The sequence below is a fragment of the Watersipora subatra genome, chromosome 7 (assembly GCF_963576615.1).
Source record: "Watersipora subatra chromosome 7, tzWatSuba1.1, whole genome shotgun sequence".
Taxonomy (NCBI): domain Eukaryota; kingdom Metazoa; phylum Bryozoa; class Gymnolaemata; order Cheilostomatida; family Watersiporidae; genus Watersipora; species Watersipora subatra.
The window spans coordinates 21485447-21506760 of record NC_088714.1 but is presented as its reverse complement, the minus strand read 5'-3'; the positions used below and the strand labels follow the sequence as shown (position 1 = coordinate 21506760).

At 36.4% G+C, this 21314-nt stretch overlaps 3 protein-coding genes and 1 long non-coding RNA gene across 5 annotated transcripts in view; 3 read left to right on the top strand and 1 right to left on the bottom strand.

The window, feature by feature from the left end:
- Positions 1-4431: 4431 nt before the first annotated feature.
- Positions 4432-21314, top strand: part of LOC137399213 (uncharacterized) — a 75541-nt gene continuing 58658 nt past the window's right edge. For both annotated transcript variants that reach the window (XM_068085224.1, XM_068085223.1), the window contains exon 1: positions 4432-4596. In XM_068085224.1, coding sequence (XP_067941325.1) covers positions 4472-4596 — 125 coding nt within the window. In that variant the 5' untranslated portion in view covers positions 4432-4471. The remainder of the gene's footprint in view (positions 4597-21314) is intronic.
- Positions 17300-18706, top strand: LOC137399896 (uncharacterized). Its single transcript, XR_010979190.1, has 3 exons — positions 17300-17910; positions 18293-18374; positions 18615-18706. It is a non-coding gene; the product is annotated as an uncharacterized lncRNA (long non-coding RNA).
- On the top strand, positions 18726-20135 carry LOC137399895 (uncharacterized). Its single transcript, XM_068086155.1, has 3 exons — positions 18726-18954; positions 19207-19380; positions 19534-20135. Exons 2-3 carry the CDS (start codon positions 19246-19248, stop codon positions 19705-19707), a joined length of 309 nt encoding a protein of 102 aa, XP_067942256.1. The 5' UTR covers positions 18726-18954; positions 19207-19245; the 3' UTR covers positions 19708-20135.
- Positions 18726-20951, bottom strand: LOC137399894 (uncharacterized). Its single transcript, XM_068086154.1, has 3 exons — positions 20631-20951; positions 20147-20360; positions 18726-18926 (listed from the first exon to the last, which is right to left on the bottom strand). Exons 1-3 carry the CDS (start codon positions 20718-20720, stop codon positions 18841-18843), a joined length of 390 nt encoding a protein of 129 aa, XP_067942255.1. The 5' UTR covers positions 20721-20951; the 3' UTR covers positions 18726-18840.

The window sequence follows — 21314 nt, the reverse complement described above, 5'->3', positions numbered from 1 at the left end:
TGTAAGACTACATGCTGCTAAAAGTAAAATCATTTGCATCTCAAACTGCTTGTTGTCATTTAGACTCTATATATAACTTGAACTTAAAATTAGCGAATGATGCCAGGTTTGTAAAAGACTGTTGGAAGTAAAATGCATCACAAACTGCTAGCTGTCGTTTAGATTCTATATATAATTCGAACTTGAAAACACTTTTTTGTGAGAAATGTTTCATCATTGCAACAGTTTGCATCGTAGATGGCACCATAATATATTTATTTTCAACAACACACCTAAATATACTGTACTAATTTTTTCAACATTTCATTTCAAGTATGACATGAAAGGGCTATAATTACTGCTGCATAAATAATTTTAGGACCGAAATGCAATAATAAAAAATAAAATCAACGAACACAAACTAATGATTGGTGGCAGTCTGTATAAAATCATTTTGATTATAGTCTGTACATGTTATTATCTGTCCACAAACTTACATATACTTATCAAATGAAAAAGTATTTATGGATTTCTTACAGCTTGCTTAGTTTAAATTATTTGTAATCGATTCAGCAAAGGTATTTATACGTTATGATTGGTAGAAGCAACACAAAACTTTAAAGTATATTAAAATGAGTACATTTGGGTAACTTTAATACAGTAGATAGGATCCACATCTTGTTAGAACGACATTGATTTTGAAGTTGTCAGCTCTTACAAGGTTGCATTTTATCCATAAAAAAACCATTGTATAAAACCTTTGGATAGCTTTAAAAGATATTTTAAATTGTCATTGACTTCTGCCTTGCAATATGCATTGTAAACAACCCAGCTACATCTTATCTCTGCAATACTTGAGGTAAGCATTAGTTACCATATCAATATTAATTCGTATAGGTAAATCTTGTCTGGTATGACAGCCTGAAATGTGGAGAGAACTGATAAGATACTTGCAAACAAAATTTTATTTGAGTACATAAAATACAACGTCTGTCTCTGCTTTCATGTTGCATAGAAATGATATTTGAGGTAACAGACAGGCGCCTACTTTGTATCTTCAGACTTATTGCTTCTTTTCTCATACAAAATCTCCATGATCTGTTTTTCAAGCTTTTTGAAACAGAGCGCGCCTCTCACCTTTTTAATTTTTTATTCAAAGATTTTGTGTTTAAACCTTTGATTTTTAATACACTTACAAGTGCTGGTGTCTAGCTGTATTAATACTTATTAATTACTTTTTGTACCTGTGTAAGCTATGCGCGACAAGCTGATGCAGCTTGAGAAGTAGTGTAAGTACATCATAAAGTAAAATATACTTGAAAATTTAAATTGTGAATCAGCCTAAATCAGCTGTTGTTTTCCGTTCATCTCTTTCTCTCTCTCTCTCTCTCTCTCTCTCTCTCTCTCTTTCTCTCTATCTCCCTACCCTCCCTCTCTTTCTCTCTCTCCCCCTCCCCCCTCTTTCCCCTCTCTCTCCTTCCCATTATTATTCCATTCTAAACACTAAGTGCTACTCACCTATTTGAACCTTCTTGCATTAAAATCTACCAGAAATTAATAAAAAATCAGCTCACTGGTTTCAAAGATCTATGAAACTAATGTCAAGTTGAGCAAATTCTTCATACTGCAATGTGGATGAGCATATGACTTGTAAATAAAATTTTTTATAACAGCCCTTAGTAGGTAAAACTATATTAATACATGAATAACCTCTGAAAACAAATTATATCAGAGGATTACACTGAACAATTCAATGCGTCTGTGTCGTTTTAAAAGCTTATTTGCCCAGTCGATCAAAACTGAAGACGAGTAATCTAGCGGGCATGTTGTTTAGAAACGCGTTAGTAATTAGTCAAATAATAAAAACGAATGAAGTGGATACGGAAAGATTTTCATATGACGAATGATTGCGATAAACACATTCCGTAGCTCGACTTTGGACCGGCTCATTTAATTGAGTCAGCGTTTTGCTATTTTGGACCGGTGTTCAATCACTTGCCCGCCATTCGGAGGTCGTCAAGGCACGCATTCTAATATCACGCATATCGTAAACATTTAACGCGAAAATTCCATGGGACACGGAATCGCGGCCATAGGCTGTTATAAAGTTTTTATTTTATGCAACCGATATCTTATCCATAAACTCGGGAAAAGGTGTTCGTAAAAGGCGTTTTAATATATGTAATGTTGAATGTTAATATTAGTGTTATTTTGTAAAAAAAGTGTTGATATATTATTTGTGGCATGAGTGTTTTTGCAATATATTGACTTACCGTAATTTTTGTTACACGGTAATAGCAAAAGTAAGCCTTCCTACAACATGCTTTAAATATGCTGGAAAGTCAAATCACAGCAGTGGCAAATGATAGCATACTAGTTGAAGCATTAAGTACGTCGTTCATATATAAATTACTATAGGTCAAATTTGGCGTCCTTTATGAAATCGTTCATTCAGTAAGTGTACGCTTGTCAGTTTGTCAATACTCTATATAATTTCAATTACATATTTTTAAAGTTAAAACTAATGCAAAATTTACTTACTAAAACAAAGATTGAGATCTGGCTGTTGTATTCATTAATCTGTATGCTATGATGAATCATGCACCCAAACACATTGTGACTGACCTGGTATATAGAATGTACTAATTTTAATTATTTAATCACATTTAAAGATCACTTTTTTGGTTTTTGTGAACCAAAGCAGCACCACTGCTCGTAGCCGACGAACTACCCTGCATACCACAATATAGTTTCCTCTCGAGACCGGTATATAAAGTTCGGTGATGTGGACAATTTGGGATAAATTTCACTCATTTATATAAATAATTTTTATGAGTATACTGGTTATTTTCATTATTCATTATATTTTTACCCTTTTATTGAAGCCTGCATAATATATTCGATGGCATATCTGCAGGTACTAATTTTACTGATACTGAATAATCAAGAAAACGTAACCCTGAAAAAAAAGTTGCTAGTGAAATGTCGAACTACAAGCTGTTATCTTTGTCAAAGATTTCCAATACACCGATTAGATGCAATGCTATAGATGCTTTTACTCCATCCCTAGACTTATTGCAAGACATGGGCAGGCTAGGTCTGTAGGGCTTAACTCTATGAAAACATCATGTTTAACACACTTCGTCAGCCAATATCTACTAGTTTTGAAGCACACTCCATGTGAGCTCGGAGAAATCTATGGACGCTGAGTTAGCGCAGAATCAGCATAATAGATGAGAAAGATTCGCAGTAGTTGCACATGATTGGTAACAAAATGCAATTGAGCTTAGTTAATATCTGTATATCACAAATTATCGCTTTGTAATCAACATGTATTAAACCTGCTCTATATTTGTCTTAATTATTCTTAAATTAAGTATTTAAGAATAATTAAATATTCTTTTGTTAACTTTTATGCATCTAAACATTGTGCAGTATGTGCTTGCTATGGTTTGCTGTATTCAATAAAGCTTGTATTCATACAATAATTTCTGCATTGTCATGCAACATACTATATAACGTAGAACACTAGATATATATCTAATGTGTTCTATTTAGTATATCGTTATTATTATTTTTACATAGCACAGTGATTGATAACTGCCGTAACAGTAACACTAGGTATAACATTTCTGTAAATCTGCTAGCCTATAAGTGGTATAACTTTTTGAGTAGGTGGCTTGGCCATATTTTGATAAAGCCAAATATTACAGAATGTGATCTACGCCACTATAATATCTGCATTATGATTTAGCTTTTGAAGGACCTTCCTTTGGTCACTTAGAGGTTCCATCTAAGTTTTTGTTGCCATATTTGTTCCAATTTATTCCAGGATGCCTGGACCAGTGCCTGGTTCAGGTATCCTGGACCAGTACCTGGTTCAGACAAGCAGAGTAAACCTTTGGTTCAGTCTGCAGGACCTTTGTTTGGGTTCAAAAAATTGTCAACATTATCGATCATTCTACATTGGCAGCTTTTTTCAAAGTAGGGTCAAATGAATTATTGCCTTAAAGATTGCCTATTTTATGTTGCAGGGTTTTTTCTACCTTTTTAATATTCCGAGTACATACAAAGTTTGTATTTCTTCTTTTCTCAGAATATAAATAATGTGTTTTTGTTTTTACATTACGTGATATCACATTTCATGAGTTGTATTTTAACACAGAACTACCAGTACCATAGATGTTAACTACATGTTCCCGTGTAGTAAACTGAAAGTTCCTTCCTACCGCATGGCATGATAAGTGATATTTTAAACATTTTGTCAGGTATCAGTCAAGTAACCACAGCATTAATTTTTTGTGGTAGCTGAGATAAAAAATAAATAATGCAAGCTCTATTTCAAAACAGAAGCTAATGCTTAGTAGCTATTTTTATTATTTATAGATTATTTTAGTAGTACCTGCTCTTCCACAAAAATTGGTTTGGTTCTGCTCTGTTCTTATAGACACAAAAATGAGTCTGTAGATTACTGCGTGGATTAATACACAACATGATGAAGCTCATGAATCTCAGTATCTTCTCTCTAATTCCTCTCATAGCTCTGGCATATACAGAGTGCAATTCTCGGTTTGCCCTGACACTCCTACACTGGAACAATAAAGTTGTCAATGGAAGGTTAGTGCTTTTTTAATAGATTTGACTTATTTTATATGTCTCAACAAGTAGGTAATGTTTGACCTAATTCTAAGATTTATTATGTCACATTTGCTATCAAGCTGTTTTATTTGTAGCTACTGCTGACAATTTTCTAATGTTAGTTTAATTTATCTAATTTAACCTTAGCAGAAATGTCAATTTTTTGAATTTCTACTGAGATCACACAAATATGCTGCCCAATTCTGGAAATACATGTGTTTTGTGGTATATTTGGAAGTGTTGAGTTTTTAGTGACTTTCGGTTGGGCTTTAAATTGAATAATCAAGTTTCAAATGTTCTCTCTTCCGAATATTCAAAACGATCTCTCGCAAAACTGTACACAAAACATAAAAGTGTACCAAGCGGAGAACTTAACAATATCCACTCGCTTACATTCTCTTGTTGTACCATGAGTAATTATTAGATATATTAATGTTAGATACAAAATCTTCTGACAAAATATTTTTATGTAATCTATAAAAATGATATTATTAAAGCTCATCAGTGGTACCAGCAGTTTTCAACAATGGAGAATTGCTCCATAGTGTTCTCAATCAACGAAAATATTGAAGAGATCTAATCTCATGTAGAGGTTGTACCAACTCTGGATGTACCAATACTATAAGGCACTTTAGCGGACACATTTAGTGTAGCATTTTTTTTGTATTATCTTTTTGAGGTAGTGGCTAATATAGGCAAGTCCTTCGGCCAGGTGTGTTTTTGTTGTCAAACCTATTTCATAAGCTGAACAATAAACACACAATCTGATAGGATTGGGTTTCGTTCACTATCTTCAATACAAGGGCAGAAATGCTAGTAGCTGAACGCTCACTTCCTTTCCATCCAATGCACTGTAGCTGTCTATTTGATTGCATGCAAATTATGAAACGAGGTATGTTGTAGGCGTTATAACACGAGGTGAAATTGTAGTCCTCAGCTGACACAATCATTAAAATGGTATGAAGTGTTTACTAGAGAATTGCAAGTTTGGGAGTGTAAGGTAGTATAATGCTGATTCTAGCTAGTTGTTAGTAAATGCACTCATCACGGATATTCATCCTTGCTGTCTATACATTTACAAAGACAGTCAGAATGCCACTAATCCTTTCATAAGTCTTGGACTGCCTTTAGGAAATAGCTTTAGCAGACTCTACTACAACGTAAATGGTCCGTTTCGAGAATGTTTATTTTATAGGTATTTTACCTTATGTTTTACCTTATACCTATGGAGCGAAGAAAATATATAAATAGTCTAATTCATTCTAAGATCGTCCCAAACTCACCCTTTTGGCACTTAATTAAAAAGTTAGTTTAGTGTTTTCTTTCAAAAAGGAAAAAATCTGAGCTCAACTTTTTAAATAAATAACTGTACAGTGACCGTGCTATTATTTGTTTGTATCGACAACTTTTTTCATTTTCCTTATTACTTTCACTTGGTTTAGGGTTCACGATTCATGTTTTTGACGTTTTCTTACGCAAAAAGGTTTATGTTGCCAAGAAAATGCGGCAGAACATTGTTCATGTCTAAAATAAAGTGAAATACAAACACTTAGTAGGTAAAGTTTTCTGTTAGTGTCTCCTGGCAGGTTTATTTCTAAGCTATTTAAGTTAGTCACTCGATAGTAGCTAAGGGAGTAGTTCAGGAATGTCTTCATCTATTATACTAGTAAATTGGCAAGCCCGTGTACCATGAGAGATCATCATGTGTGATAAGTATCTGCACAAGTCCACAGCACTGCAAGGTGGTCAAGTGTGCAGATGGTAGCATGCTTGACTGGGGATCCAAAAGACTGGTTTGATTCCCGTTCAGTGCATTTTTTTCTTACACCCTTAGCGTCACTTCAGATGGACAGACACGACTTTTATGATAGTAAAAATTTAGGTCTGTCAAAGTACTGCATGTGCTGCCGCAAGTACCGACGATCACACTTTTTATTGGTCGCGTTTCAACATCCTTGGCATTTAAAACGGTTGATTTTGCATATTTCAATTTCTTGATAAGGATAGTTCCTTGGATTGGCTCTTCACGTTTACACTAGAGTGACTAAAGGAGTGTACCCGCTGTGGTTAATCTCTCTTGTCTATCATGGTTATGGGTATTGTCTCAAGCATTTTTTAAGCAAATAGCCTGATTGTGATAGTTGGGTGAATGCCTTTAAACTGCGATATCCTCACGATAAGTGTCTGTAGTTGTGGGGCGAGTCTGAAGCGTACGGCGGATCTGATAGATGATATCTAATAAGTCACATACTTGGTTCACCTTGTCTGCAGTTGGCCATCTAATAGACAGACTTCACAATATGCTCTGTTGTTTTCATACCCTCCTGTTCAACGCATAGAACAAAAGGCTTGTAAACTATGTTTTATTCCGTAATCCTATAGCGGTACGTTTGTTACTAGCCGGCCAATCTCAGCAGCACCTGTTCTAAGGCCTATTTATGTGGTGTATGTAATTTATGTGTTGAAAAGTTTCTATTCTGAATTTATATATATATAACGTTAATGTGTGGAATCTGGCACCAAAAAGACTGATCATGATATTCCAGTGTTGATTAAATTCATAATATTCAAACCTTGACATGTTTACTAGGTTGGCTTCTGCGCTTTACGCAAATTCTTAGCTGCAATCTAACTTGATATGAAATGATATGCATCCCACCCTCACCCGAATGCAACAGGCAAAACTTACAGCGAGAATTGGGAGCTGTAACAGGCCAACATCTGTTAATTTGATTGCCTTAGACAGGACTACATTCTAGGAGGACATCAATCACTGACCCCCAGAGAGCTCTCATAATATATCCAGTTGTTTACTTGGCACAGCGTTGTATTTAGCTAGGAACTTCTACAGCAACTACGAACCACAATCTATTTACATAACACTCTCCTCGCTGTTCTATTGTTAGTCAGCAGACATGTACCTGCTTCCTTTCGGTATGTGCGCTCGGGCTAATTTGCCTTTGAATATTATTTTTGTACTTTCTCATGAATCGATTCACAGGTACAAAGGTCAGACGTAGACCCCACTTGGTTATACGCTGGTCGAGTGACTGGCCACTGAGCCGCTAGTGTCTTGTGAACTGCAATTGGTTTTGAGATGCTTTGGTCCCCTTTAGGTTTTAGTAGGCAAGGCAGTTTCGTCTGTTGTGCTGACGTTAAAGGATAGTGTTTTATCAAATGAGAATACTTCAGACAAAGCGATTCAGGTTTTGGCTGACTGCAGTCATGTCTCCGCCATGCCTAGTTCACTTGAGGACAAATCACCAGTGAAAGCTAGGACAAAGCAAAACATCAGTCTCGTCTGGGTGGCCATACTCTTTAAAATATCTCTGCCCATTTTGTGCGACTCACCGATACACATGAGGAATTCTGCTACTATATGTGTACACCTCACAATCGTAGAAGAGATATGGTAGTTATCGCTTGAGTTTGGGATTTAAAAGCTCAAAGATACCGTAAAACCTTTATTTGAACGCCATAGCGCTCAATTGTTGAACCTTTTCCTATAAGGGGGGTTCAAATAGAGGCTTGCTTGTATTTCTCAAATAGACCATCAGAAATTTGGGAAGATATTTTGACGAAGCGAATGTCGCCTATATTTTGCACTTTCCTTCGGATGGAGTGACATTATCCCTTTTAGATCCAATAAATCTGCTCACTTACCTCTTAGCTTGTCAAAGATCTCTATATAAATATGCATTAAGAAACCGAGAAATATATATACCAGTTGATATCTATTGCTTTCAGTTAACCGGCGATGATATTATAGACTGTACCTTTCTGTGCAATTTGCCGGAGCTTTCAATTTTTATTTCTTTCTAAATTTGAAGACATATTTTTATTTTATATTTACCAATGTTGCATAAAAGCTCATTGCACTCATTGATATGTTTTCTACAGTTTGCAGCCAAAACTGGCTTTTTATGTGCAATAGAAGTGGAGTTATGAGCGGTAATCCATTGTAAGCTGAGCTAAGATAATCGCAAGGATGTTATTAAATCAGATGCTATAAATCTGCAAATTTACAAGTTATGTAATATTAATCTATAAAATGCTACAAACAGATATGCAAGAACAAGTGACATAAACGAACCACATTTATAATACATAAAAAAACAAAAATTAAGATTTCCGAAACAAAAATTAAGATTTTTGAAACTAACATTTGCATCATTTGCTCGGCCAGTTGTGTTTTGGTTGTTGCTTTCAATGGAACGTACATCTTTTGGTTGTCCAATACCTTCCACCATGTCTTCTGACTTACACATTTTTCTGAACTGCCGAACTAGTCGATATTAGCGTTTAAACAATTTTCAAGTGGAGCAAAACCTTTACGCCTTGCATTCCACACAAATGATACAATGTTAGCCGTATGCGCATTAAGATTAACTTTTAGCGTGAAACTAGTTGTTCATAAACCATCGTAAATGTAAACTGTTTTTCATATATTTTTAAGTATCCAGACTGCGTTAAACATGGTACTACTATTAGTCTGATACAGTTATTCATCATTTCTACGGTAGGGCTTTCAAAGTTTTAATAAAAAAGATGGTAAGCTTTGGAGCTGGAAAATGGATTTCGATACGAACAGTAACGACGAAAGAACTAATTGTTATTGATGTATCCGAGTCATTATTAGTACTATTTTGTGGCCACTTTTTTTCTGATCACTTTTAATTATGGGCTCATAAAGATCAAAGAATGTCGAAGGTCAATAAAGGGTGGCGCTTTATTTTTCAACTATTCATGTAATGGGGCTGAAATGGAGGTGACGTTCAAATAATGGTGGCATTCCATTAGAGGCTTTATGCCAGTACTCAGTAAATTCATGATACCCGTTTACCGTCAATAATCTTGACTCGTGTTCTAACTTGACAATCCTTCAGCAGTGACACATTCATACTCTGACTATAAAGTTTTTAAAACTATGAATCCATTTTGGCGTGATTGTCAAACAGGCTTCAAAAGCAGCTGTCAGAAGGAATGCTGAAAGCTACTGGTCTGGCCTGAATAGTGTTGACAGGTTATCATTTCACTCAGTGTACTTCTACAAGGGTCTAGTCTAAGCCAACAACAGCACTTTACCGCAAAGCGCTATACCGACGGACTAGCTCACGAGTCTTCAGTAGTCATCGCATCACACGTGTGTAGGCGCCTTTTATGAGTTTCTAGGTTTTTGTAATACAAAAAAACAAAAGCTGCCTTATGCCACTACTACACAGCTGACTCCCTGACTCCGTGAATGTACAACTGTAGATTTGAAGTCACACTTTGTGTGGATATTTGCACCTTTCTGTAGACACTAATTACGGCCTACTTTGGTATCGAAAAGTTTGGTACATATCTTAAAACTTGGTACATATCTTAAAACTTTGTACATATCTTAAAACTTGGTACATATCTTAAAACTTGGTACATATCTTAAAACTTTGTACATATCTTAAAACTTGGTACATATCTTAAAACTTGGTACATATCTTAAGACTTGGTACATATCTTAAAACTTTGTACATATCTTAAAACTTTGTACATATCTTAAAACTTTGTACATATCTTAAAACTTTGTACATATCTTAAAACTTTGTACATATCTTAAAACTTGGTACATATCTTAAAACAGATAACCCGTCGAGTATTTCCATCATTGTCGGTAAGATAGTAGTTTATATTAATATTGATAAGATGCTGCGGTAAAAGTATTGGTATTTTTGTAACATGGACAGACTTGTATTTGCGCTGCAAGTACTGTTTAATCGATTAAAATACGGATATAGCTGAAAATATCTGCTTACTGAATGAGTAATCGCTCCAAGATATGGAGCCTTATAGCCTCAGGTGTTCCATGTTCTCAATCCGAGTTGTTGAACTTGTTGAAGCTTTACAATACAAACATAGTTTAATTTATATTAGCTCCCGGGTGCCTGTCTGCACCCGTTCTGCACCTTTCTGTCTCCGATGTAGTAGTTCATGATTAACTTTTTAAGCATGTAAGTAGTTTCGTGTAGTATATAAAATTAAAAAACATGGTCAAACGAGTTTAAAAATAGTTTTTTTTCCAGTCTAACATTACCTACGTAAAGCAATGCATTAGACTAACTGAAGATCTATATGAAAATTTGCAATCCTTTAGGAACGTTATCTACTTATAAAATACCTCACTCCCCTCAGAGTATAAACGAAATAAAACACTTTGGCAATGTATGATGCTTTTGATAAAGTACATACAAGCGCAGCGTCGATATAAGTGCGTGCTTCTTGGTAATAAACCCATATTGCCCTGCCAAGCATCACCCCATATTTCTTGACTTGCACATTGCGTTGTAAATCTGTTTCTCCATTACATGGTACTAGGAATGATAACACCCCTACAATCATATACACCTCCTGACCCTTATTAGCACTATGCATGGCCTATAAATCTAAATCGAATGCTTGCTATTAGGAAAACCAGATGAGCGTTCAGTAGATGATGACTGATGTACTAGCTGACTAGCATGAGCCATGGACACACACAATGATGAAAGACATCATTTACATAATAGCCAATATGCAGTCCACAGGTTTACAAAGCATTGTGTTGAAATAAACCTGCATCAAATACCTTTATGAAAAGGCAATTTATCAGCGCAGTATACGCCGACCGACGGTATTTCTTGTAGATCAAATGAGTTGATGACCAAGATGTGGAATTATGATTCTATTTCAGTCATGAAAAGCGTGAGATGTTTTTGTTTGAAATTCGCTTTCGAACACCTAAAACAGGACTAAACTTAATCAACCATTTACAGAAGGTCAAATACATTCTTCTCTGTAACAGATATGTCAAGGTTTCTGTAGTCAATCAAAACTGTTCAGGTAACCTATTGGGATAATTCTTTAGTTGCTTGAAGCGGAAATATAGCAATTGAAGTATTTGGACAAATACTATTGCCATCACAGAATGTTGATGACTCTTACTAGATATTTAATACACTGGCAAATCTTTAATGATGATAACTATACATGTAGCAAGGAAGTCACGACCTTCACTGATTGAGGTCAATTCTCATCGGTCAATCTAATTGTTGGTGCAATGTGGTTTTTGAGTTGTTTTTTTGTTTACTATGCCATGATAGATGCCTATGCAACTTGTCTGCTCACTGCCATCTATGCATACTATGGGTCAACACCATGTCTGAACCCCCTGAGCTGTTTGACATAAAGTCAGAGAGCACACAACTCTTGCATTCCCTATTCGTACCCAGAAGGTTACGAGTGATAAATAATTATCTAAATAACATTGAACGGGGAAGCGTGTTAAGCAGTCAGTTTTTCGGTAAACTTGGAGTTATCTGCTGCATGCCACTCACCGCGATCGACATGGGGATTATTCTATTGATCGTAGAATAAAACATCATTCCCACGTACCAAACACCTCGGTTATCATATAAATTAACTGTGTTTGAAGATGTTGGATATGAGTTTTACTGATGTATCGGCAAGCAATGTATTGAGTGCTCAATGTCCACTGTACCTACTACATGTATCAAGGCAAGGCAATCAAGCCAAAAGCTACCGTAATGTGATTAGAATTCAAATACCATATCTATATCTCAAACAAATAACCCCTAGACACCTATGTTTTAAGTTTGCCTTAGACCCGTTTCAACTTTGTTCTGCTCATTCCTGTATCACAGAAGTTAAGGTTATGTTTTTGTTATGTAATCACCCGTTATGTTTTTAATTTTGTTTATGCATTTGTGTTAAATTGAATCTGAGTATGAGTTCATGTCTCATGAGATATAGATATGCTAAACTACACAAAGGGAACCTAAAGCATAGATATAAACTGAAATGCGGGAGGTGTAAGACCAAGGTTTGCTGTTTAAGCTTTTGATATCCTGTAATAAACAAAAACTACTGTTGAATTGCGAAAGGAACTCTTATTGGTTGTTTTGTGGTTCTTTTTACTGTGGCGTTTTCTACAAGTTGATTTAGGATCGCAAACCTATGTTATCTGGTACCAATAAATTTCAGTGAGATTGAATGGGCTACAGGCTGCAGTCATATAGAGCACTAACACGAATCTATTTCATACTAATAACATATGCATATTCATGACACCCTCGAGCTATCTCTCATCTCAGCTCCACATCCTAATCAATATATGCATGGCCTCCTTACACGCTATCTTACTCAACTATGAAGCTGATAGGCACAATACATAAGTCCTTTGTTACGAGTCTTAAGGTCTGATTTTAAAATGACACGACTCCCAGGGAGGAAACCGAACCTCGGTCAGGACTGTCAGTACATTCTCACCGTTTTAGTGTGGACTTTGAGCCAATTTAAGAAACTGTGTATATTATACCATTGTGAAACTCAAGCTAAGTACAATTTGATTTTCTGCATGTTTTGACTGCTGCTTTAATTTTTTTCATCTCTGATTTACAGGTATATTAATTTTGTTGATAGATTATATTCCTTGGGTAGATGATTTATTTTCATTTGGGTAAATGTGTTTAGCTTCCTCTTCTTTTTTGACTGCCTATAGATGTAATCTTTTATATCTTTGGACTATAAATATAGTATTGATATGCTCAGTTGATTAAATGTTTTATATGCCCTCAAATGTCTACTCACCGAGTTGATATGTTTCTAAAAAAACATTACATAGCAAACATTATGTCAGATAGTGAAGGTGCCAGGTCATTTCGAAGAGTCAAGAAGGCGCACTAGAGCGAATAAAGAGCGGTTTCAGAGAAAAGATAAGTCTATTAAAATATCGGCATGATCAATTGGAAACATGTTTTTTGAGATGGAAACTACATTAGGATTGACTGACAAAGCGTTCAGCAACAGAATGTCATTTAGGGACTCATCTGTGAGCTGAGGTTACAGTTTGCTCTTCCAAAATTTCATCTTCAAACATCCATTCCTATCATGCTCTTGGTACAGACATGATAGCAATGGATGCCTGTACCAAATAATAATGGACACTGACAAGTGAAACTGAAATCAACGAGGGTGATGCAAGAACAAAACTAAGACAAGAAAATATCGGCAAGTTGCCTGGGTTTCAATTTTTTCAACTCATGCTTTTGGCGCAATTGTTTCTGCGAAACCTGCTACAGTTCAGTAAGGCCGGATGCAGTTAAAATCACCCAGGAGCCGTTGGACCGGGGACTGGATTGTCTAGGCCATATCAGGCCTAAAGGTCCGGGTATGCCGACCCATGCTTTCCTCACTCCCACTTTTAGACATTGGTATTAGTTACCCTGAGAAGCTTGAAGTGAGTTTAAAAATAGTATGAATCATGTTCTTATAAGTACAGTCAGTCTATCCTTTTTATTACGAGTAACACGAACGATTGTTACACGAACTGCTTGAGTGTGACTCAGATTGGAGTGCTCCAGGGAGTGAGTCATCACTCCATGTTGGAAAATAAAAGCGGATTTTAATCGAGTAAACCTTCCCTGCAGTTTTAAGACAAACGCTGTAGCCTCTACATGTAGTCTCTGCCTTTGTTAGGGTACATGATGACACACCGTAATTTAATCTAGTAATCTCTAGTGAAATGAGGTAGCTCGAGATCTTTGTATTTTATTTTTTTAGGCCATGTTAACGAAATTGTTCCGTTTAATTGGATTCGTCCATGGTGTAAGTAGTGTCGTTGATGGAGTAAGTTGTTGATAGACTAAGTATTATGTCGACCGCATATCGCTAAAAGCGGCTTATGGAAGATATTTGTAAGTTTATGGAAACATTTGAGACTAAACGAATGCCGTAGACATTCCGTGATATTTTTATGTTTAGTCAGGCAAACCCCCAGGTATATGTTACTGTATCCGATAGTGCCCTTTGTTTATAAGACAGTTTTTACAATTACCATAAAACCTCTATTTAAACGCCGTCTCCAATAGACCGCCACTATAGATAAGGGTTAAAAAATCGAACGCCATGGCGTTCAATTAGAGGTTTTACAATTAAGATAGTTGTAGCCGAAGATTTCTTCCTTCCAATCAGCCAGTTTACTCATCTACAAAGGCAAAGTGTTTCAAATTACTGGATGTGTGACTGACTTCAGTAGAAACTCACTATGATGGCTATTGAGCTAGCAATATTTTAACTAATATAATACAATGTTGGAATGAAAAGTTAACTCATTGTATCGCATGGGCCGAGAGCTGCTTGGTGCTGCTTTAGCAGGCTTCGTAGATATTGTTTATAATTGGTACTAATTAGGTAATTATCCTATCATGTCTAAACTTAAACATAAGGAAACAATCTGTTAGCTATGTAGAGCCATTGTAAAACTTGTTTACCGCATTCTGAGTGAAGTTAAGTTTGCAAAAATATTAAAATTCTATCTCAATTTCGGCTTCGCAATGACCAGAGGCATCAGACACATTCCAGCTACTGAGGCTTCAAAAATCAATGATAATTCTCTATTTAGTAATAGCACTAGTGAGTTTGAATGTTTCTAACAACAATAATGATGCTGAAGCCCTTAGTAATAGTGATAGCTCTTCCTACTAGGAGCATGCTCAAGTTGTTACTCGCGGTAGTAGAGGGAAAGAACGAAAGGTTGAGCTCCTGCTACATATTTGTAGATTGGTTTTTATAGCATCAGCTGATGTAGTTTTATTCTGATTAATTTAGTATCAAAATCCTTATCATAGACATTGTCCTTTAAAGGCTATAACAACTTACGTGTGCCATCGTGCAATATTAGGTTTTACCAATGTTTTTTATTATGGTAAATTAATTAATATGGTAGTGGAAGAGTTAAGTACTTCAGCGCAAATTTACCCATAATCCTGTGTAGGAGGCAGCACGTGACGTAGATAGTAAAAACATTACTCTGCTTTAGAACATCCTTGGTTGCGCAGTGGGTAATGAACTGTGAAAATAGCAACCCTGGTCAACCTTTTATTTGCTTACAGCAATCAGTTTGAAGCCTACTGACCAGCGGTAGGCCGTCGCCTTACGAATAGTTTATTACTGATTGCATAGACAACTCCTGTCACTCATCTTGTTCGTGTAAGATTTTACTCATGTCTGGCTCACACTACATCGCCATTTGTCGACGTACCGATGGCATCGACGAAGATATGTCGGGAAAGTTTGCAACTGTCAAACTTTCCTGATATTTTGCCGAGCATCGACGACCGTATGTACAATGTGAACAATTTTGGCGATAGTAATTCGCGGATATCGTGATTTATTTCCATTTATGAAGTTGCTGCAGGACTAGTAGGCCTATTCGATTTTAGCACGCGAAAACAAAAAGGTTTCTCCGCGAAAATTTAGAAAGAAAATTGATAACACTACATCACTGAGTATTTGCTAGTGCAAACGAGGATGGCTTTGTGATAGTGTGAACATTTTTATCATCGACGATCACCAAAGTATTGGGCATCAACGTGGAATTATGGTGATATAGTGTGAACCAGTCTTTAATAGTACATATAATGATAGTAGGCAACTCCTCAGTGGAGGTGGTGGAGGAAGCTACAAACTTTTTAGCGCATCTCTATAGTAAGAAATTCTTATCTCATATAGTTCTTGCATCTTATAGGTGAGTTTGCCCAGAATTCTAGTAGTTTTTATCAGAAAGTATCGATATTTTTCTATCAATTGCAAATGTTTTTACTGTTTGAGGTGATCTGACTGCCAGGATGTTTCAGGATTAAAATTGATAAAGCTTGATCGCGGTCAAGCGAATGTGCTACTATGGCGTATATAGCTGCAAAGATACAGACAGAATGGATACTCGTAATGCTGCAGCTTGAATGCGATAGCCAATACCAACTATTGCCACAATAACAACTAGTGATGTAATTTTGCACTTTTTTCTGAACATCAAGTTTTGAACCGTAATCAAGTTTTGTCGATTTTAATCTCAAAACATCCTGGCAGTCATATCACCTTGAACATAAAAAACCATCGCAAATTATAAAAAAATACAGATATTTTTTAATAAAATGTACCAAAATTTTCTGTAAGTTTATCTTTAAAGCAAACAGTAAGAAAAAGGCTGCAAAGGCAAGGCAGCTCAAACAGCAGTTGTAATATGGGTTCAGTGGATAATGTGAAAATTCTCCGAAACTGAGCCAATAGGCCTGAAATGATGACTATAGGCAGTGCACTTGATTTGAGGAGCAAGGTCACTGTTAACCAAAGAGACGTTCTTATGAAAATTCGAGAAACAAATTAGGCAGCCATTGAGCTACCATGTCATAGAAAATCTAACAACTCATGCTCTGACCATTGGAAGAAGGAAATGCTAGTTGCAGTCTGTTCAGGAAGTGCCAGAGGAAAAGTTAGCATCAGAGAACAATGAGTCGTGATTCTCCATTGGCCTTATGAGGTCATAAGACTGATGTTGTATGCAAGAGATGGCTATCGACCAATGACCATGCTGGATGATTCGTCATGTGTCCATGAGAGCTTAAAGGTTGACTTGCAACAAAATTCACATTACAGTTATTTGGTATCAAAAGATTCGCCATGTCTTACTCTATTGTGTTGTAAGTGCCAAATATGTGGGAATGGGATTAAAAGCTCTTAAAAGCTCAAAAACGAACAGAAAATCGCAGCCACACGAGACCGCCCTAGTTTGGATTCGTTTTCCAAAACGGCTAAAATGTGACGTATGTGTGCTAAAACGGCTAAAATGTGTGCGAGATAGTTTATGTTTACACTTTCATGCATCCTTATTCGTCGAACTATTTTCACAAATATACTTCACGCTTGCGATAAAAACCATGTCTATTGTTCTTACGCGTCTATTTTATCGGCATCGTAATGCTGCAACTTTGAGCACTGATATCTCAAAACATAGCATAAAAATATGTTTAATTTTTTAAGCTTAGCTTGAACGATTGCATATCATTCTCTGATAAAAATGATGAGCTTTTTGGTCCGCTATGATGGTTGAAAAATGCTGTAGAAATTTTTCGCGCCATATAGCGGGAATTGTAAGTCACATGATCAGATAATGTTAGTTTCAGTTCAAGTTTGATCTATCGCAAATGGCAAACACGCTATCTCATATTAAACTTGTTTATTTCAATTCGTCATAATGTCTAACGCGCCACATAGTGTTTGTGCAGCTGCCAAACTGAGAAGCACCTTTTTTTGGCCAAGAGCTGAGAAAAGACTAGACCTTCACCGGGCGTGGAGCAACTGGGTGAAGCTGGATGTGACAAACTTTATTTATTCGTCTGCTTACTCTTACCTTTGTTTTCGCCAGTTCAAAGACGACATGTTTTCTAACCTGTTTGCATACTCCACATATCACCAAAGCACGTGAGTAATTTATTTTATGAACTACTTGTATTAGTAGTTGTAACTCGGGTTATTATCTAGTATTCTCCTAATAGTACTGTATTAATCTATATTTAATATAACAATATTAATGTCATTTAATTGTAATATTATATTATTAGTATTTTATCTTTTTAATTACGTGTATTATTCTTATTATAATAACAAAACTAATTCATACTGCATATCTATCTGTAAAACGTAATATATTAATATATAATTGATAAAATAATGTTGTTTCACGATTAATTTCGCCAAATTTCTTAACCCCACTCACTTATAGATATGTTATATAAAATAGTTCTTGTCATTTTCTGGTATCATCGTTAATAGCATATTAATATTATTAGTTGATTATTATTAGATGAAGAGTTTGTGCCAACCACTGAAGACTGGGAAGAGTTTGAGCGCTATGTTGGCCAGCGTCAAACGCTCTCCAATTACATGTAAGATAGAGCTGAACTAAACCAAACTTGACAAAATATAAAAAATATCCATAGAGTTATTACTCACATTTTATGTTTACAATACATGTATCATGGATTCTGATAGGGTTTTGTAAAATCTGTGTCATGATTGCATGGCTATATATTTATTCTTTTTCTGATCAAGCAAATATGATATAATAACAGGAAATGATGTTGTACAAATCTTATTGCAAGTCAACTATTGTGTTGTGATTTCAGAACCGAATCCTCCTTCAAAGAGGAGAAAATAATAGTAAGTGTGACAGCACTCCAGCGACTATTTCACTGTCACACCTGCGCCCTCCCCTGCTCATTCACGATGGCGCGAGAAGGCGGATGGGTAGAGTTCAAGGTTACATGTGCCTCCTGTCACCGATCGTACACTTGGGAAACAACTGCCAGGGTGAACAGAGCTCACGTCATCAACCCCCTGCTGGCAGCTGCATCACTCTTTTCTGGCGGATGCCTTACGCAGAACCTCCGTTTTCTGTCGCTCCTGAACATCGCAATACCAAGCCACAGCGTTTGCCTCTACCAACAAAGAGAATACTTACATGGTGTGAGTGTTAATATTTACTCATAAACTTGGAAAATGTGAGTAAAAGCTTGGCACACTAATTGAATAACAACATTTAGAAACAATTTTTTTTTGAAATGAAAATATGTCATCCTTCAAGCAAAATATATTATAATTCAAAATTCTGATTCATCATAATATAGCACAAAAAGGGGGAAGAGGATTCTACATTCTTAGACTAATGATAATGATACAAATTAATCTTGTATAATGAAGTTTTACAATATTTTACAGTGTATTGCTGAGCAGTGCACCCTGCATAACGAGGGATTGATGGCAGCAATCGATTGGGAGCTTGATTTGGCAGGTGACGGTAGATGCGATAGTCCGGGGCATTGCGCACTATACAGAGCCTACACTATGATGGATCAGAGCTGCGGTTTAATAGTCAGCAGCCATCTTGTCAAGGTAAAACTTTGACAGTTTTTACTTCACAGCCTGACAAAAACCCAAATTTTTTAGTAGTTATCAATACATAAACATGAAGTTGCTCATCTAGCTAAATAGTTCATTCAAATAATGTGAAAGTAATTGTTGGTCGTAACTTTCTTTACATTGCAGTCAACAGAGACCACCAGCTCTAACACCATGGAGCTGGAAGGCTTCAAGCGATGCCAGTCCGATCTAATTTCCCACAGCCTGAGAGTGAGGTCCATTACAACGGATGTTGTTACAAAGGTTGTGTGCATACTGCAAGCTTGTGTTTTGGCTTATGCCGCAAATTTGTCGCCGTGAGCGACGGCCTCTACCTGCATGCTTGGTGTCTAAGATTCGGGCTCTTTTCCCACCAACGAATGATGAAGAAGAGTTTGCAGACTTGCAAACAAGATTTGCGGCATAAACCAAAACAAGATTGCGGTATGCACACAACCTTTTCCGAGCATTTGGCGATGGCTCTCCAAATGGGAATAGATTATCTACCAAAACTATTGAAAAACAATAATTGCTGATCATCAAAATAATCTCGATCTTTATATAATAAAATCATAAAACTAATACACTCTCTACTGTAGTAAGTGTACAAGCCAAATATACCAGTTCTCCTTGTGTTCCACGAGTTCAGAATATGTGTGTTCAACTGATGCATTAAATGTGTAACACAAGAATTGTAGATAATGCTTGACACATTAGCATAACCTTGGTGTTGTTGGCATTAAATGAATATCCAACTCACTATGATATCGCAGGTAATTATTCCACCTCAACTCAAGGGGTGCAGACGCCACAAATTCGTTTACACCAGGATGCATACGCAGGCATTCATGCTCCCCTCGGTGAAGGAGACAATGCGCAAACTCAGCATAATGGCAGCACAAACATTCAGGAAGAGATGGCATGTCTTGACAACGCTCGCAGGCACACCACTCTGTAGCCGGTGGTATTAGCTCCTAAAGAAATGAACAGATATGTCTATGCAACCATAGCTAATACATCAGGTCGATGTTATCCAACAGTATATCAGTGCAGCACTAGATTTAAATATTAAAATTGTTAATGTTGTCATTCGAGAAAAATCTGTAATTATTTTTTCGCAATATTGAAGCGATAATTATCATCATTAAAATCATATATAATAATATTCGTTCTATCACTCTCAAGCTAAAACTATTACTACTAGCTAGCTTGGCACATAAGAGCTGGCTAGTGGCGGTGCTTACTTGCTGGGAGGTTTTATTCTGTTGAGGATTTTCTTCAGATAGAGCGTCAGGCTCGAAACGCCAGGGTCTTAACTCTTCAGAATTTGACATTTTTTATGATCGCAACTCAGACATGAATAGTCGAACGGAATGGCCAAGCCGAAACTGTAAAGTAGCGAGCATCTATATTTGATACGGGGTCTTAGGTAAAACCCGAAGTGATTATCATAAACTATTGCTACGATAAGTTTGATATTGAGCTTTTTATTGGCCTTTCAATTCACGCGAGAACATCACGTGACAAGACAATAACCATACAGCGCGGATACGTCATCGAAATCAAGAGATTCCAATCTACGGCGGCTTTTTGTTTTTGAGCTTTTAAGAGCTTTTAATCACATTTCCACATATTTGGCACCTACCACACAACAGAGTAAAACATGGCGAATCTTTTGATACCAAATAACTGTAATGTGAATTTTGTTGCAAGTCGACCTTTAAAGAATAAAGGTTATGGGCGAGACGCAGACTTCCCACTCAGAAACAAAGCAGGTTACATGTATTACTAAATTGGTATGAGTCAAGGTCTGGCTGTCGTTGTGAAAAGGCTAGCCAAGGCAGGTGAAAATGTCAGATGGCTATATCTGGAAAGCACCATGCTGCCAGAAGTAAGCCCAGTTTGAACCCTGGTTAACCCTGGAAAAG

Excerpts from the sequence above, each read along its gene's own strand:
- LOC137399895 (XM_068086155.1), top strand. The coding sequence starts at position 19,246 with ATGGCAGCAATCGATTGGGAGCTTGATTTGGCAGGTGACGGTAGATGC. Across the intron at positions 19,381-19,533 it reads TCAGCAGCCATCTTGTCAAG|TCAACAGAGACCACCAGCTC; the intron begins GTAAAACTTTGA and ends TTTACATTGCAG.
- LOC137399894 (XM_068086154.1), bottom strand. The coding sequence starts at position 20,720 with ATGTCAAATTCTGAAGAGTTAAGACCCTGGCGTTTCGAGCCTGACGCT. Across the intron at positions 20,361-20,630 it reads AGAATAAAACCTCCCAGCAA|GAGCTAATACCACCGGCTAC; the intron begins GTAAGCACCGCC and ends TCATTTCTTTAG. Across the intron at positions 18,927-20,146 it reads TAATTACCTGCGATATCATA|AGGCAAACGCTGTGGCTTGG; the intron begins GTGAGTTGGATA and ends CTTTGTTGGTAG.